A 17,986-nucleotide genomic window follows, 5' to 3' on the forward strand; every position below is an offset into this window, starting at 1 on the left:
ATCTATCTAAACTTTAATTAGTGTTAAAACTGTTAACGTGATGGTGTCTTATATTTGTGTGTATGACTCTTCTATTAGTATATTCCACAACTGGTGGAAAGGCTACTTCTGATGAATATATATATATATATATATATATATATATATATATATATATATATATATATATATATATATATATATATATATATATACATATAATTATTCTGGAAATCACAGCTGGATTTTTTTCTTCTGTGAGGATTTCATTTTTTTTTATTATTATTTAATACTGTGTTTTTTTTTTTTTTTTTTTTTTTTTTTTTTTTTACAGTGTGCAGTCTTGATGTTTTAAATAATTTGAAAGAGACTAATTTTTAACCTTAAACTATAATTATAACATTTCATAAAAACAACTATGAAAAAAGAAGCATGATACATTGATACATAGTTTTAATATTCTTTATTGATTTATAGACATTGATTTTTTTTCTTCTTTTTCCCTGTGGTAACTCCAAGTTTCTCTGATACCAAGTATTTCCATAATTTTCTGTGTTTTATTTAAATTACATCTATAATATTTTGCTCACATATGCATCTATTGGTTGATTTCCTTAATGCAATAAACAAGAGTAGCCAGTATGAGTTGAATATTGCTACGTTCCATCACACATACTGTTATCCCATTTGACAGCTCAATTCAAAAATAAATTTATTGGCAAGACGAGGTTTGACCGAAGCTTCTCCATCCGCGTCCGCTCCTGGAGAGGCCAGGGGTGGAATAAGGCTAAGGCTAAAATAGACTTCACCAACTAACATTACACCTGCCCTGAAAGGTTGAATAAATCTACCAAAGACAATTCTGTACAGTGATGACATTATTCTGACTACAGGATGAACGTGGTCTTTACAGTGTTGACGGATGGGACTAAGCGAGTCTGTCTGGAGCCTGTGGAGTGTGTTAGCTGTGATGGCTTTATCACCTCACATGGTTTCAATGGGGCACTGGACACCTGGTTTCAAACTACAGCATGTGTCAGTGCGCATAGTGTAACCCCAAAATGCTCATCTGAAATCAGCCGAAAACACCGTCCACTGATTGTTTTAATGATTAAGTTTGGGATAGAAACAGCTGATTGCAAATGTGCAGTTTAAAGGAATGGGTCACCGCCAAAAAATGAAAACTTGTTCATTTTATACTCACCCTTGTGTAGTTCCAAACCCAAATACTGTTGTTGTTGTTTTTTTCCTCCACAGAAAACAAAAATATATATTTTTTAAAGAATCAAAATGCTTGATTAGGGAATTTTCTTTGTTTTTAATTCTCAAAATTATTCTGAAAATTCTGAAATCAGAATAAAACTACTTTTTGTTTAGATAGCAATATTGCTTTGGTAACATTCTAAACATCCTGTAAAGTGACTGTAAAAAAATTCATAGTTTAAATGATGCAAGTTTTGACAAAAGATGATTACCAAAAAAAAAAAAAAAAAAGAAAAAAAACAGCAGATGGGCTGAATAAAAATGCATATGCTCTCTCTGTCAGTAGGTGGCGCTTCTCACCAAAAAATAATTTGCACTAATAATGTGAAGTTTGCAAGTATGATTTAAATCATTATTTCTTCAAAAAAAATCACACAAGAGTCAAAGATCATTTGACACTGTGGTGCTTTTTTTTTGGAGCTCGATATCCCATGTAACTTTTTTTTACTGTCATTTTTCATAAATATCTCCTCCTTTGTCCTGTTGAAAAAGGTTTGAAACGACATGAGGGTGAGTAAATGACAATAAAAGTTTCATTTTTCGGTGAACTATCCCTTAAACCATATTCTGTCAGGTTTCCCAGAACCATATTCTATCCGTACATACACAACACTACACGATACACACCGATGTGAAACTACAGCACCCATAATAGTGCCTTGGTAACTAATGAGAAATGGAGGTAATGTTCCATCAAAGCACAATGGTGGATGCTAACTGCAGTTAGCATGAAGTAATGGCATTATCATGACGTTTTCCACACAATGCAAACAAAAAAGTAAACTAAGCTACATATACGCATAGGCTATGGCTGACTACACATTGTTTGCGTTCAGATATACCCCGTCCCCCACTCAGAGATGAGAAAAGACCCTTTAATATGAAGGGCCCATCCCTGTGAGTGCCCCTTTCTTGATTTAAACGCCCAGCTTTTGTACTAAAAAGGCTAGTTTATCTCTGTGGAAGAATGTGGAGGCCTTTTAGCAGCAGTTCTCTTCTACAACAAATGACAACTGCTTATTGCATTGCAATATCTAGACAACAGTAAGACATTGTCGCACTTTGCTTATCAGTGAACTGTCGCATATCTCCACCAACATGACAGGCCCTAGTTTGATATTAATGCTTATGTTACTTTACTGCCTCCAAACACGATTTCTATATGTAGATCCCACCCGAGTGCAGGTTTTCAATCTTCCTTAGAAAAATATTACTGTTTTTTTTTCTTTTGCTCAATTATTATTATTATTATTTTTGAATTTCCACAACAATATTTGTTCAACGTAACAGTGTGCTATGAAAACGAACTAAAAAACCAACATCAAAACAATTAATTGATCATAATAAAAGAACAAAAATAATATGCATTGCATGGCTTTAGATTCAAGACAGGAAGTTCATACCAAAAAAAGGGGAGATTGCACAGTCGTGTCCTCTGTGACCTCCTCTGCATCTTCTCTCTGTTCATTTTTGTAGTCTCTTGGGCGTCCGCTGGAGTGGCTGACCTGTGGTGTCAGTCCTTGCGGGATGCAGGCTGTCTCGTGAGACTGAACGCGGAAGTCGGACAGAAGGGGGGCCGTATTGCTTGGGGTTGCATAATGTCCACTGAACATACAGAGACAGAATGAACAGAGGAGCCTGTATGTACTGTAAGTCCAAGTGTGTGCTTAGGTTTGTTGCCTTTCTCTGAGAATCAAAATACCCGTCCTTCTTATTTCAGCAGTTGCATCATCCTCTACTTACATATTTCACTTTGGAATATGTTCTGAACTAAACTACGCTACATCATAGAATAAATAGACGTCTACTGATTTTCTAAGATCTAAGACAGGGGTCTGGGGATTATCAGTCAACCGCTCGTAGCGCAAATGGATGTAAAAGCGACACAAAAGAAATCTTGAGTGTCTCTTCTGTATACCTCTGTTTCCCTAGGGAGATGCGACTGTATGAAGTCGGGCACCATCTAAGCTTCTCAATTCAAGCCAGAATTGGGAAAGTGTCGGCATCCTTAGACCTTCCCCACAATCCCCTGCTCTGAGTCTTGACGTGGTGGAACTGCGACGGAGATTGGGGCTTTTACCTCTTGCAAAGATGCCAAAGCCAGACAGGACAAGTTGAATACAGCGAATACTACGAGAAGCGTACTAGTTGTTTCTGTAGATTTCTCAAGGTGCATAGGGTTGAGGGTGCATTGATTCAGAACAACATTTAACTGCAGTCTTTGTGTGTTTTGGGGTGTCTAGAAACTGATTCCAGCAAGTCTGGCTACCATGTGACTGCTGCTACCTCACAGTATGAGTATAAATAGAGGGAAGGACAAGGACATCAGATGCACTCTGCATACGATATTGCTGTATTCCAACAATCCCTGCATTCGTTTATTCATCCACCAACGAATAAATCACTCAATCCGAACAAACGGAGAAGAAGGAGGCGGTTGAGGGTGATGGAACGAGGATTGGAACGCCAGTCGCACCCTCCTTCATGGCTGCGCCCCCTTCTGCTTGGTTTGATGATTGATGTTATTGTTGATGGGCCGATTCTTGTCATTTTTTCGTCTTCACAGTGTGCTTTTGGAGGTGAGGCTCCGGACTGGCTGTGATTGGCTAAGGGGGGTGAGGGCGGAGTCAGTACGGCGAGAACAGGATCTGCCCGTGTGAGGTGCGTATGGGCCCCGGAGCTGGTCTCAAGATGGCGTGGCTGAGGGGCGGACCCTGCAGGAGGTGATGATGTGGATGGGGGGAGGGGGCTGCTGCGCGGAGAGCAAGCTGATTGGAGGAGGCCGCCGCTGCCATTGCCGCAGCAACAGCCAGAGGACTCGGCAGGAGGCCGGCGCCTAATGCTTTGGTGAAATCCTATATGAAAAGAAAAATATTATGACCCAACGATATCATATTGTAATCTGACATACAATTAAATGTGCATGCAAGCACATTTAAATTAGGATTGGGTACCACTTACCGCAAGGTCAGCTCCCCTGTGTTTCTTGTGTCGGCTCAGGAGGGGGTTTGGCTTTCCTGCCACTCCGTCCCGGTGCCTTCGACTTGATATGTGCTGCAAACATACCAAACATACCAATTTTAAAACAAATTTTGCTCGATAACAATATATACAGTATGCAAACAGCATTTAAAAAAAAAAAATTACGAACACCATGACCCTCGCTCACCTGTTTGAGCTGCAGTTCTGAGTTGACCCGCACGTTGCAGATCTCACAGTGGAAGGTGCGTTCCTGAGTATTGGGGTCCGTGGCCCCTCCTCCCTGTTCCCCGATGGGCTTTGGACCCAAACGAGGGTATGCCTTAATGGGGCCCAGTCCGCTGCGGGCTTCCAGAATGGTTTTGTGTTTAGTGCCTGAGGAGTGAGGAGAAATATAAGTGTTGTTATAAATAAAATATATTGTATATATGTACATACATACATAAAAATTAGGGTTCAAAAGTTTGGAGTTATATATTACTGTTTTTGAAGTCTCTCGTGCTCGACAAAGCTGCAATTATTTGATTGAGTAATTTTTTTTTCAGTAATATTTGGAGTTTTTTATTTTTTTTTTTTTTAAAATACATTATTTTCTTTAATATATTTTAAAATGTCATTTATTTCTGTGATTTCATTTTTAGCAGACATTACTCCAGTCTTCAGTGTCACATGATCCTTCAGAAATTCTAATATACTGATTTGATGCTTAAGAATAATTTCTTATTAGCAATGTTGAAAATGTTGTGTTGTGCTGCTTTATATTTATTATCTAAATTGTGTTTTTCCCCCAGGTTTCTATGATATATAGAAAGTTCTAAAGAACAGCATTTGTTTATGAAACTGATTTTTTCTTTTGTGTGACATTAAATAAATGTCAAAATTAAAATAAATAAATAGTATAATATAATAAATAAAAAGAATATATGATAAATACTAAAAAAAGCAACAACAACAATAATAATAATAAAATAAGAATATTGTATTATGATAGTAATCAATACATAACATTTAATTTAATATGAACTACAGGCAGTATTGCAATATCTGGTCATAGCCACTAGAGGGCTCTTGAATCTTCCGCTTTAAATTATCCTTAAATGCAACTGCTCATGCTAGGGATGATTCTTATTTCTGTCCACATGTCTACCAGGCAGTCACACCATTGTTTTGTTGGAATGCTTTGGAAATCATATCCTTTTTGAATTTCATTCAGGTTACATTATTGTACAGTACTGTTCATAAATCAAGAAGTATACTGCCTGGCTTTTAATTTCAAAACTCAGTCACAAAACTGAATTCCTCAAGTTTTAGTGATTTGTTCAGTTTGGCTCTCCTCATTAAAACAAAGCTCATCAATTATCAATTTCCTGTGTTTGGAGCCGTGTGACACATAGTTCTCCTTAAATGTTTCACCGTTGTGTTGCCTCACAATGTCAATGATATGGACAAAAACACACAACGCCCACATGCTTGGGTTCCTAAGAACTAATGTCTTTGTTTTGTTCTTAACCAAGAAAACATTGGGAATGTTGAAATATTATCTTGCCAAACCAAAAGCAGGCTTCATTTCCCCCCTCTGGACCAAAAGTTCACCTTAAGTTTGGGTTTAAAGAGACAAGGCAAAAAAACAAGCATGAATGACCTTTGTGCTCTTCAAAAATGCACTCTTGCAATATTCAGACTTAAAATTTGTTCCGGACAATGAGCGTAGCTAGTTTCACTGTGTAACAGTGATTTGTAAATGCCATCTGAGAACTAAACAGATAAAATAGGAATTGACAGCTGTGTCTGAACATACAGCTCCAGAAATAAGCTAAAACTTTCCCTTCCCCTCCCAAACTTATATCTGTGGTTGTCTGCACAACATATGATTTGATTTTTTTGGCTGTGGTTTAGAGAATTAATTTAGGGAATGGACTGTATTGATTCCAGATAGCTTTCTGAAACCCAGACTAATTAAAATTTGCCATTCCATTGGCAACAACGCCCTGATATCACTCATAACTTGTAATGTTTACTTTAAAACATGGTCTTGTTCCAGGAGGAACGACTTCCATGTGGCTTCCATGTATCAAAGTGTGAATATGCGCTGTTTCAGTTTCAGACAACATAAACAGTTGTCAAATACTTTATGTTAAGGCATTCATTTCTTTTGGCCCGGGGAAAAACAGACCATTTAATCAACAAGCTCAACATGAGAAATTTGCAATTAGACGGTATATAAACACTGAAACTATGACTGCAGTTTTCCCTGATAAATAAAAGAGGAGATCAATAATAAATAGAGTTGTGTGTGCCTTTGCAGCAAAGTCTTCTCTACATTCACCTTCTTCTCTTCAAACAGAGCTGTTTGTGTTGACACAAACTGAATAATAGAGCAGAACGAGATATGCTCAGGCATTCGATATACCACGAGAAATCAAACACTGCCTAAAATACTACAAGCTGCACTGCAGTACAAAAGCTGATCTACTTCATTAGTTTTTTGTGCACACCTTTGGGGCAAACCGAGAGGACAAGCGGTGCTGTAAAGTTGTGTGTTTTCGGTGATGGACGTAATTGCTATTGTTCCTCCGTGAGCTGTATTTGAGCAAGTATTGAAAAAGTGCAAAATTAAAGTAAAATCTAACTAAGGATTATAAAAATCCTGTTAAGTACATTATTTCCCAGTTTGTCAGCAACTTTATTAGAAACAGAAATGTGGTTTTATTCCAGCGGAATGATAGTCTGACTCTATGCAATCAATCAATCAATAAAAAGAAAGAAAGAAAAAGTCTGCCAACAGAAATGTATCTAGTATGCATAATTTATGAAAAAATTAAATGTAATATTCTATATGGAAGATTTATTGCATTTTGCAAAACATGGCAAACAATAATATGTCTTCAAGTTTTGTGATAGGAAGTTTTATGGAGATATTTTTTATATATTATGAATATATATTTGATATATTATGAATTTCCTTTACAGATATTTTAGTAAATAACAGTTAATTAGTAGATAACAGTCCGATAAAAGTGTCATTGCTGACACACACACACACACACACATACACACACACACACACACACACACACACACATACAGGTATAAGGTAATACAATAATAATAATAATTATATATATATATATATATATATATATATTTATGGTTGGTTGGTTAATTTTCTTGCCACTGGCAAAAAATGTTTTCCCCTAAAAGTAGAATTAACAGAGCAGAGAAACACTATATAACCTCTGCATTTGCTTTTTCTGTTTGCAACAACATTGTGCATTTTAAAATCATAGTGAAAGAATAGACTAGTGAGTCCCTTAAACAAGAAAATACACAGGGAGCATTTGTTATTATGTTTAATCTATCCACCTCCAAGCACTTACTGGAGACTCTTTTTTCCAAATGATGGATGTTTTGTGTAATCAGTCAGCTCAGTAAGTTATTCAGTTCAGATGAGCTGCCGCTAAATGAATGTTCACCTTTATTGTGGGCCTCCAACTGGGAGAGTGAATTGACGGCCACTTTGCACAGTGAGCAGTAAAGCAGCTTCTTGGCTTTGTCCTCTTCAGTCTCAGGGTTGCTGGGAGTGACTGATGGCGCCCCAGGGGACCCGGTGCCAGCCTGCTCTGGGTTAGAAGAGCCACAGCCGGGAGATGAGGAGGTGGCTGGAGGTGGTTGAGGGGTAGTGGGGGTGGGCAGAAGAGGACAGGCGGAAGGACCGGGGGATTCTGGGGTAGGGGGAGCAGAAATGGCCGTGGGCCCTGGGGCCACCGCGGGTCCATTTAACTGTGGCACTGGCTGCATCTCATCTGCAAAGCAAAGCAAACAACAAAATGACATTTAAATGGAGTATTTATGGAAGTTAATGGTCTCTGCTGTTTCATTTTTGAAAATAGCAAAGCTGCTGCACAGGAATTCAAGAGCTTTCATGCCACAGAAATGTGTTTTCCTGTAAACCTCAAACAAGGCGTACCTCAAATACCTCGTCTTAAAGTGAGCAACCCCAGCTTTTATAGACCACATAAAAACAAGTTTGCAAAAAACTAACTTCATAAAATAAAATTATATACACATGTTTGTATTTTTATGAGCCTTCTCATATTGTTTAGTTAAATATGTCAAGTAAAATGGGAGATGCTTAGCAATATATAACCATACATTTCAGAGCATTCAGGACTCAAAATAGCAGTCTTTGCTAATAAATTCTGTTGACATAGAGACAAAACAAAACCTGTGATAACTGCCTCAGAAAAGGCTGTTTTATGTACAAAAAAGAAAAACAAAGGAAATTTTTTGAAAGAAGTCTCACCAAGGCTGCATCTATTTGATCGAAACGCAGTAAAAACAGTAATACAATTTTAAAACATTTTCAGCACCCATTACTCCAGTCTTCAGTGTCACATGATCCTTCAGAGATCATTTGAATATGCTGATTTGCTGCTCAAGAAACATTTCTTAATATTATCAATGTTGAAAACAGTCAAGCTGCTTAACTGTTTTTTAGGATTCTTTGATGAATAGAAAGTTCAGCCTTTCAAAATCCAGCCTTGCTGAATAAAAGTATTAAGTAAAAACAAAAATCTGTCCATGTGTCACTAAAAAATCAAACCCATGACCCGGGCATTGCTAGAACCAATTACTTTACAGAGAAAAACATGTTTTGTCATTCACCCTGCTTTGGGTTCATACTAAAAAACCCTTAAATTGGAGCGGGGTGTTACACAGTTCCGGCTGTCACCTTCAGTTTAAAAAATGGGTTATCGACTAAAAAACAAACATCCAGCCTACAGATTATGGCTTTAGAAAGACTAGGAAAAAGTATCTCTTGGGGGGAAAAGTAAGCAGTGACTTCACCACTCAATCTCCTTACAAAGATCATGTGTGTTTTTGTCATTTTACAAACATTTAACCACAACCTCTTACATAAACTCTTAGTCATTCCAATTCAATGTCCCTCCCTGTAGAAACACAGTGTTCAGATTTTATACACCATGGCATTTGAAGTTCAACAGACTCTGCTGTGGTGGCAAATCCTGAATGGCAGGTGGATAAGAGCTGGTTGGAAGCAACCAGATCTCTCGTTTGACAGGAAACAGTCCTCTCTCTGTACATTGGAAGTTTCCAGGCAGATTTCTCAATGTCTCTCTGTTTGTGGAGCAGATGAGAGTGTGCTGTGCTCTATATTTCTTTTGGGCTTGAGCTCCTGTCAGAGCCTCATAAAGATCATCTGGATCAAAGCACGGGGCGATGAAATACTGCTCTTTTGGAAGATACAGGATGTTACAGAAAACACTGTGACCCTTCAAAAAAACACCAAATATAGACCAAAGCTTCGTCCAATAGCTATTATAGCTTCAGAATAGACGGACCAAACTATGTGGCTTGTACTCAGTGCAGGTTTGGTTTTGAATAGCCTGAACTTTTAACTCTAAGTTAATATTCCCAGGGCTCTTTTCCACAACACACCCCATTCCCTTTCAGGCCCCCACCCTCCAACAAACAGACACACTCACACACTATGCGTGTGTGATGAAAAAATGTGGGTTTGGCCAAGTGCATGTGGTTTGTGTTAGCAGATTGTGGTTCGGGGGTGGAGGAGTGTGTGTAATGGGTGATTTCAAAATCCTCCATACTCTGGATGGTTGCCATCCACCACAATCATTGACATGCCCTCCATGTTCGCGGCAAAGTGTGCCCGCCTGCCCTCCATTTATTCTTGCTCTGCATATTTGAAAGTGCGGTTACAAAACATGCACTCTCAGAGGACTCATATTTAATGCTTAAATTAACACACGCCTTCCTTCAACTGTTGAAGGAATCAGCTGCTGTAAACACTAGCTAGTAATGATGTAAATATTTTTAAGAAGGTTCAGAGGTCCAAAAGAACCCCCAAATATTATGACTCTTATATTGCTTTAAAAGTGCAACTGTTGCAAACCAACAGTGGGCAGGGAATTATGGACATCACTGAGTATCTTTCTAATAGGCTGATTTGCTGCTCAAGAAAGATTTCTTATTATTATCAATGTTGAAGACAGTTTGTACTGCTTAATATTTCTGTGGAAATCTTGATACTTTTTTATTTGGCTGCTATTACTTTAAGAGCTGCCGCTGCTAAACGTGATGCAATCTGACACGCATGCTCGTAGTTTCATTCACACTTTAATATGAAATGATACAGGCTACAGTGCGAACCAACATATTTGTCCATGCAATTAAAGAGCATGCACTACGAGCAAAGTATAATGACTGACAGGACAGGAAAATTAATTTTTACTGACACATGGCCTGACTCATTTGACCTCAGTTCACTGCTGTTCTGCTGAAGCAGCCTCGTCACCTGTACCATTTCCATACTCATTCGACTGAATGCCTGGTGCTGAGGCGAAGTGGAGTGCACATCTGGAAAGTCTCCTGTTTGATGTGGAGGTGAAGCAAATAGGAGGTGAAGAGCAACCACAGCACAAAACACAAGATATAACAAATTATTACAAATTCTAGTGGGGTGTTACTTAATTATAACACAACATGATGTATCCTGATACTGAACAATTGGAAAACGCTTTGTCTGTATTAGTTTCATCAAGTGGTTGGGACTAAATCGGCCATGACAGAAAGCAAAAATGATGCCTGTTGCATTCAGTAGAATTATGATAGCTTAGTTACAGACAGTTTCCAGTAAACTAAACCTGCTATTAATGCTGCTCCGGTTTCACAGCCGCTGACAGCTGTAGCGGAGGAGACGGTGCGGTGTGTGACGTGGTGAGGCAGGGGTCTGGTTGTGACCTATGCAGGTGTATCAGATGTTCTAGTGGTCAGGTAGAAGAGAGGCTGGCCTTTACCCCACTTCTACCCTGCCCATCATCAATGATTAAAAAGCCCTGAAACAAGACGCCCCAATGAGCCATGGGACTTATTAATTATGGAGTCGGGTGCATTCATTTGCCTCACTTAGATCGCTGTTTCCCAGATGCATCTTCCAACCATTACAGCAGGCTTGTTTACCAAACGATCCTCGTCGTCTTTTATAGATTCTGCATGTTAGAGTGAGAATTCTTCTGCTGTAGCTCAATAGAACAGAGCTGTAGAAGATGGAGAAAGATCTAGCTGGAAATTGAATGGCACTTCAAGCTTATGCTGTGAAATATGGAGGCCCAGATGAGTGTCGTGCAGCCTTCTGTCTCTATACAATCTCCAGATGTGTAGAAGACTGCTGGAGATGTATGGCTTCATTAAACAGCGTGACTGTGCAGAAGTGGATCTTGGGGACAAACAGAGTGCTAAAACGGTTAAATGCCAAACCTCCTGCACATCCTGCCAAGTCTCCATGTTATTATGGGCTCTGTTAGTTGCATTCAAACATATCCTCACTGGGATAAAAGTGTTCTTACAACAGGAAGCGTAAAAAAAATAAATAAGCAAAAATGATAATTAGCTGAACCACGAATGAAATTCTTTGTAAAAGAGCATAAACTATGTACATTGGTTGGGAATTGATTTTTTTAGCTTGAATTTCAACTTAAAGGCAGGTTCACCTAAAAAATTCTGTCATAAAATACACCAAGCCCATATTTATTTGATCTGAAATATAGAAATATTATTGCACTTTAAAATAATGTTTTTCTATTTTAATGTGTTTTAAAATTTAATTTATTCTTATGATGGCAAAGCTTAATTTTCAGCAGCCATTACTTCAATCTGTGTCAGGTGTTTTTTTTTTTTAATGTATAGAAAGTTGAAAAGAACATTTCAAAAAGAATATTTTGTAACATTATAAAGGCTTTACTGTAGCTGTAACAAAAATGCATCCTGGATGAATAAAAGTTTTAATTTCTTAAAAAAAAAAAAATCTGTCCCCAAACGCCAGTATATACAGTATATATAATTTGGGGGTGAACTATCACTTTAAATTATGACTGGTTCAGAAGATAGTCAAGGAAACATACAGAAAGCAACTGAAACTCTATAGCCACTGTAAAGGTAACTCCACAGGCCCGAGTATTGTCTTTCTAGAATGCTGGCTCTAGTGATGCGTGAAACAAAATCATCAATAAATTACATCTCCGGCAGTTGAGGTCCGACACAGCCTAGTGTTTCTCATGAAGCGTGGGAATTCTCCTCTTGAGCTTTCACATAAAAATACACACACACAGAGCAGCCAGCAAGATGCATAGACAAGTGAAATAAAGCGATTAGGCCCAAGCACAGAGCCCTGATGCATCTCCAATATCTAGTCACATGCTTTAAAGTTAATCTCTGACTGCAGTGGAAGTAGAAAAAAGAAAGAAAGAGAAACACACACAGTGAGCTATAAACTTTTATAAAATGACTTTACACTGTAAATCTCACCCAGACACACACACACACGCATGCTGGGATTGCAATGTCCAGATGGAACTGCAGCTGTCAGGACTCTAGGGGTTGGCAGCTCAATGAAGTCTCTGTTGTGAAACTAGTATTATGGGAAGGCATCAAAACAAAGCAATTGTCGGGATATACAAACAAGCGAGTCACCGGCCCGCTAGGGGTCGGGGTCACGGGAGTAAGCTTTGGATGGAAAACGGCATTCTTTCATATGTATCTGGTTTCACATTTAGATCATGGCCAGTTTGTTTTGGCTCTCTCCCGCTGGAATTCTTTCTAGGCCTAAGGACTATAGACAGTTTTCTCTGGACAGTCAAATCCCTCAGTGAGAGACACGGCTATACTGTCCTCCTCCAACCTCAATGAAAGAGATGTTAAGCAGGACAAGGGGATGTTGAAAATAAGGCAATCATTCTGTATATGATACTGTATGTTATTTCTGTAAAACTTAAAAAATGAAGACAACTGTTTGGAAAGATTTTTTGGAATTGAAAAAGTTACCATGACTAAATATCTGCAATTATTTTTACAATTCTATTTTTTTTTTTAAAACTGCTCTTTTAAACTTTCTATTTATCAGAATCCTGATTTTTTTATCATGGTTTCCATAAAAATATTAAGCAGTACAGTTTTCAACATTAACAATAATAAGAAGAAATGTTTCAGAATATTAGAATGATTTCTGAAGGATCATGTGACACTGAAGACTGGAGTAATGGCTGCTGAAAATACAGCTTTGCGTTAAAATGAAGAATTTAGTTTTTGCTGTTTATTGTAATTGTTTGTAGTAATTTTAAATTTTAATAATATTTCCATTTTTACTGCATTTTGATTAAATACATGGAGTCTTGATGAGCATAAGAGACTTTCAAACATCTTACTGACCCCAAACTTTTGAATGGTACTGTATTTGGATTAAAAAAACTATTAATGGTTTCAATATTATGTTCTGTACTTCATTTTCAGACTGAGAATTGTACAATGAGTTACAAAGTGTTTTGTACAAAGAGTGTAAAGTGTAAAAACAGTATTGTACAAAATGTTAGTTGTCTTAAATTACCACAGATGCACGTGAATATTCATCACACACTTATGAGAAAAACAAGGCTCATAAAATATCTTAAATGCCACTCACAGACCATAAAACTGTGACTAGTGTAACCATCAACTAACTGATCATTTTGAGAAGAGAAACAAAGACATCCTGATGTCATAAGAAAATAAGTTAATAAACATTACAACAAAATCAACAACAGTGTAAATTAAACTGGTACAGTATGTGTGTGTGTGTGTGTGTGTGTGTGTGTGTGTGTTTGTGTGTGTGTGTGTGTGTGTGTGTGTGTGTGTGTGTGTGTGTGTGTGTGTGTAAGTCACACACAGACTTACAGGGAACGTTTAATAAGAGCTAAAAACTTGCAATACACATCGAATCCATGGCCCCTCTGAGGCATTTGATATGGATTTCTTTTGGCGTTCATGATTGTAGTTAAAACCTGAAATTCAAACACTTGTTTTAAAGCTTCTCATAAAATGTCTACCAGTTGTGTATTTTTTTTATTTTTACCTCATTTCTGACAGTTTGATCCAGATTGAGGCTGGCAATAACTGGCTCATGAAAAGAGCAGGGAGTACAGACATAAAGAGAACAGGAAAAGAAGAGCGGCAAATAACAAGCACAAGAGGGAGTCACCCACCCTCTTGCAGTTTATAAACTCTGTGCCCCCATTTCATCTCACCATCATTATGATCTGCCGATGTTTAATCATTTCTCATTAAAGCAAGATCAACTGTGATGTTTCCCTTCTGCCCCCTTAGCTCTCTGAACTCTCTAAATTTATATCCACATTTTTGTCTCACCAACTCTCACTCACTGCTCATCCTCTGCTCCAGCACAGCCCTCCTAATCCCAAAGTTTATTCTGATACAGAGACAAATGGGCTTCTAATACCTAATAGTCCTGCACACAGCTCCATAAACACATCAGCTAGGCCTTCCTAATAAAGCGGTGACGGTCAATGTCACGCCATTCTAGTAAAATTAGGCTCTAAATGAGGTGGTCCATGTTTGAGACCTTCATCCAGACTTCCTCAAGATGTTTCAACAAGACAAACAAGGAATGCACCATAGATTGGCTATTTTAAATCTTGGCCTGGGACTGAGGGATGTTGTTTTTGTCTCTTTTGGGGCTGTAACTGCCCTGTGACAGACCCCAGGCCTTCAGTGTTGGGAATGTTCAATTGGCTGCTTCTTAAAGAGTGATGTCGGACCACACACTTGGAGAAAACTGAACATTTGTGGCATCTTTATGTCTCACAGGGTGAGTTAAGTGTCCTGGCTTTCCAGTCATATCTTTTGAGAGTTTTGAAGCAGAATAGACCCCCTTGTATTTATGATTGAAAGAATTCATATTATTCAGCTTAATGTCTTTTCTGTGGAAACACATTTTCTTCCCAAGCGTTCTGTGTGAGTGAGCAGAAACAACCAGATGTGCATGTTTTACAATCACATTATTCTCAAGTTCTCACCAGTTTTGCTGGGGTCAGTATCTGAGATGGCCAGTAAGGGTCCCGTTGGTGAGGGGGATGAGACGGGCCCAGGGGGAGGTTTGTCACTCTCTTGTGGGCGGCTCTTGGAGGTCTCAATGCCTTTGACTCTCCTAGCATGACGGTTCCCCTTGTAGTGGGCTTCGGCCTGACTCTGAAACAAACACAGACAATGCTGCTTAAACATTATATGAATGCAACTTTCAAATAATCTGCACACAAACAAAACAGGTAGAGTTACAAAGTTTTTAAAGCTCAGGACACAGGCCATATTTGACATCTGGTACTGGATGTCCTGTCCAGGAGGCATAAAATGGACTTACCTTTATGCCTATATGCTTGTCCCTGGACACTGATGCCACATGGAATTCATTTCTTGTGACTGTGATACTGTTTATGTGTCTGCTTTTAGATGTGTCTGTGTCTAATAAAGTGAAGCCCCCAAAACAACAAACGAATAAACTTCAAATAAAATAAAATGTTATTTAATTTGTATATAAAATAGTTTAGATAATAAAGATGAGGTCATTGCAGCACTGTAGGTAAAATTGATCATGAAACCATTCTAAAATATAATAATTAAATATTAAAATTAGCAATAATTATACAATATTTTTATATTTTAATACAAGTTATTGTCATAATACATAATGATAATTCATGTATAATTGTATGTTATTATTATTCCAGAAAAAAAATTACATATACCATATAACCATTATTCATGACAAACAATGTGTATTCTGGCTATATATCATTTAAAAAGATAATAATAATATAAAATAATTATTATTATTTAACACATTTATAATTTTGTAAGTTAATTTAATATTTTTTTTTAATTTAAAAATGTATTTAATTTTTAAATCAATTTTTGATTTAATTATTTTACTTTAATTATATAACTATAATGCTAATAATAATAATAATGTATAATTAAAATGACATAAAATTAGTTATATCATTAGATATGACAATGGATATGAGGTCTGTTTCTATGATTTTACTATTAACATTGTGTTTGAAGAAGTCAAGATGAAGAGACGCAACTGAAAATGTGACCATTGTTAAGCGAAAGGATATATTTAGCAGTCTTAGCGGCCAGTGCATAAACAGCACATAACCAAAGGAAACCCAAAACACTTGACTATTGTGAAAGCTCTAATCTGCATAAACAATTCCACATCTCTGATGTGGCACTATTTGTCCACTCATCAATCACGATGACTTGACCTCTAGCAGGAACACATTAAGAGATATTTCCAGAAACGTTGACACACGAGCTGTCGCCTGTAGTCTGCATCCTCGTTACAGGGGAGCGAAGCCGCCACGCAGCACAACGCGTATCTGTCATGCCTCCCAGCAGCATGCTTCAAACAGATCAACTAGCAGCGGCCTCCCAAAACAGCGATGACTTCAGAATGCATCCCATCAAGACAAACATGACGATTATTAAGTGGCAGGATTATGTGTTGTGTGAAACTGAGAATGAGAATGAGTTGACAACAGTTGCTGCAGACACTGGGAGCAGGACCAAGAGACTCATACCAGAGTGTCATTCAGGGCTCAGACGCCCACAACATTAGAAGAGGCGTGGAACCCCCGTAGAGACTCATGGGAACAGAAGAGATTAAGACAGCTAGGATAGGCCCTCAGAGACAGTTAGGGTACACTTGCAGTGAGGGAATGGCATTAGGTTGGCCCTTCCTGTCTGTTGTGGCAGGTTGTGGGCTGTAATTGGTGATGACAGAGCCTTATATAGCTGGTGGTCTGTAATCGAAGCCTTCAGGGGTTTGAAGGAGCTGCCTGTCTAAAGCACACAGGAAACTGAGGAGGATGTGGGAAAGAGGCACTAAAAGAGCACAGATCTCTGGGATTAAGGAGGAAATGTGGGTCTGGCAGAAGCCAGCAGAAAGCTCAGTGGATGTGGGGCTAAAGCACAGGTGCAGACAGAGATCACACAGACAAAAAAAGAAAGTAAAACAACCTATATTTTAAGGAATGTAAAACTGATGATACTGTACTTGCTATAGAGTGAAAAAAAAAAAAAAGAAAAAATCCACTTCACATCCAAGACCAAATGGGAAACACAGTTCATGCCATTGCCATGTGCAAGGGCCAGACTCAGTCTAGGGCGGTAATCACAACCATTAGATGTCAATACTGGAGATTCCAAATATTTTTTTTTTTTTTAACAGTCTGTGACTAGGAATGAGAATCGTTAAGAATTTAACTCTTTGGGTTCTGGTTCCAATTCCTCTTAACGATTCCAGTTCCACTAATGATTATTTTAGTACTGTACTTATAAGAACTAAATATTTGTTTTTTGTTTTTAGATTTTTTTTTGGTGTTTTTGCCTTTATTATGACAGGACAGTAATGAGACAGGAAGTGAAGTGGGGGAGAGGAGGGGTGGGACTTGAACTCGGGACGGCCATAGCGCACGGTGCTATATGTCGGTATGCCCACAATATGCCCACAAAGCTATTGGCACCAACAGTACTAAATATATGTTAAAAAAAACATTGCCTTTTTAATTCTTGAAAAATTTATTTACACAGATGTTATATATGCAATCAAATTATTAGCTTTACCTGTACTGTATGTTGCACAAAAATACTAAACAAACAATACATGTGGTAACGTTAAAAAAAAAAAAAAAAACACTACTAACAAAATAAATAAATGCAACTTTAGAAATTATTTCTCACAGTTAGTTGTAAGCTATATTTGTTTGATTGACTAAAAAGAAACTTATCATTAAAATCATTTGTCCGGGAATCAGTCTATATGCTATATTTTTTTCAATTCATTAAAAAAAAAAACCTTCATGTGAATCCTTTCAGGAATCGGACACTAGGCTGA

General features: G+C 37.8%; 1 protein-coding gene across 3 annotated transcripts in view; it reads right to left on the bottom strand.

Annotated features, from left to right (window-relative positions):
* Window positions 1–425: 425 nt before the first annotated feature.
* Window positions 426–17,986, bottom strand: part of LOC109062030 (zinc finger protein 385A) — a 76,278-nt gene continuing 58,717 nt past the window's right edge. For all 3 annotated transcript variants that reach the window (XM_042751407.1, XM_042751409.1, XM_042751410.1), the window contains 5 exons: window positions 15,105–15,276; window positions 7,695–8,024; window positions 4,412–4,596; window positions 4,204–4,296; window positions 426–4,097 (listed from right to left, as the gene is read on the bottom strand). In XM_042751407.1, coding sequence (XP_042607341.1) covers window positions 3,870–4,097; window positions 4,204–4,296; window positions 4,412–4,596; window positions 7,695–8,024; window positions 15,105–15,276 — 1,008 coding nt within the window. In that variant the 3' untranslated portion in view covers window positions 426–3,869. The remainder of the gene's footprint in view (window positions 4,098–4,203; window positions 4,297–4,411; window positions 4,597–7,694; window positions 8,025–15,104; window positions 15,277–17,986) is intronic.

The sequence above is a fragment of the Cyprinus carpio genome, chromosome B23, assembly GCF_018340385.1.
Source record: "Cyprinus carpio isolate SPL01 chromosome B23, ASM1834038v1, whole genome shotgun sequence".
NCBI classification, from domain to species: Eukaryota; Metazoa; Chordata; class Actinopteri; order Cypriniformes; family Cyprinidae; genus Cyprinus; species Cyprinus carpio.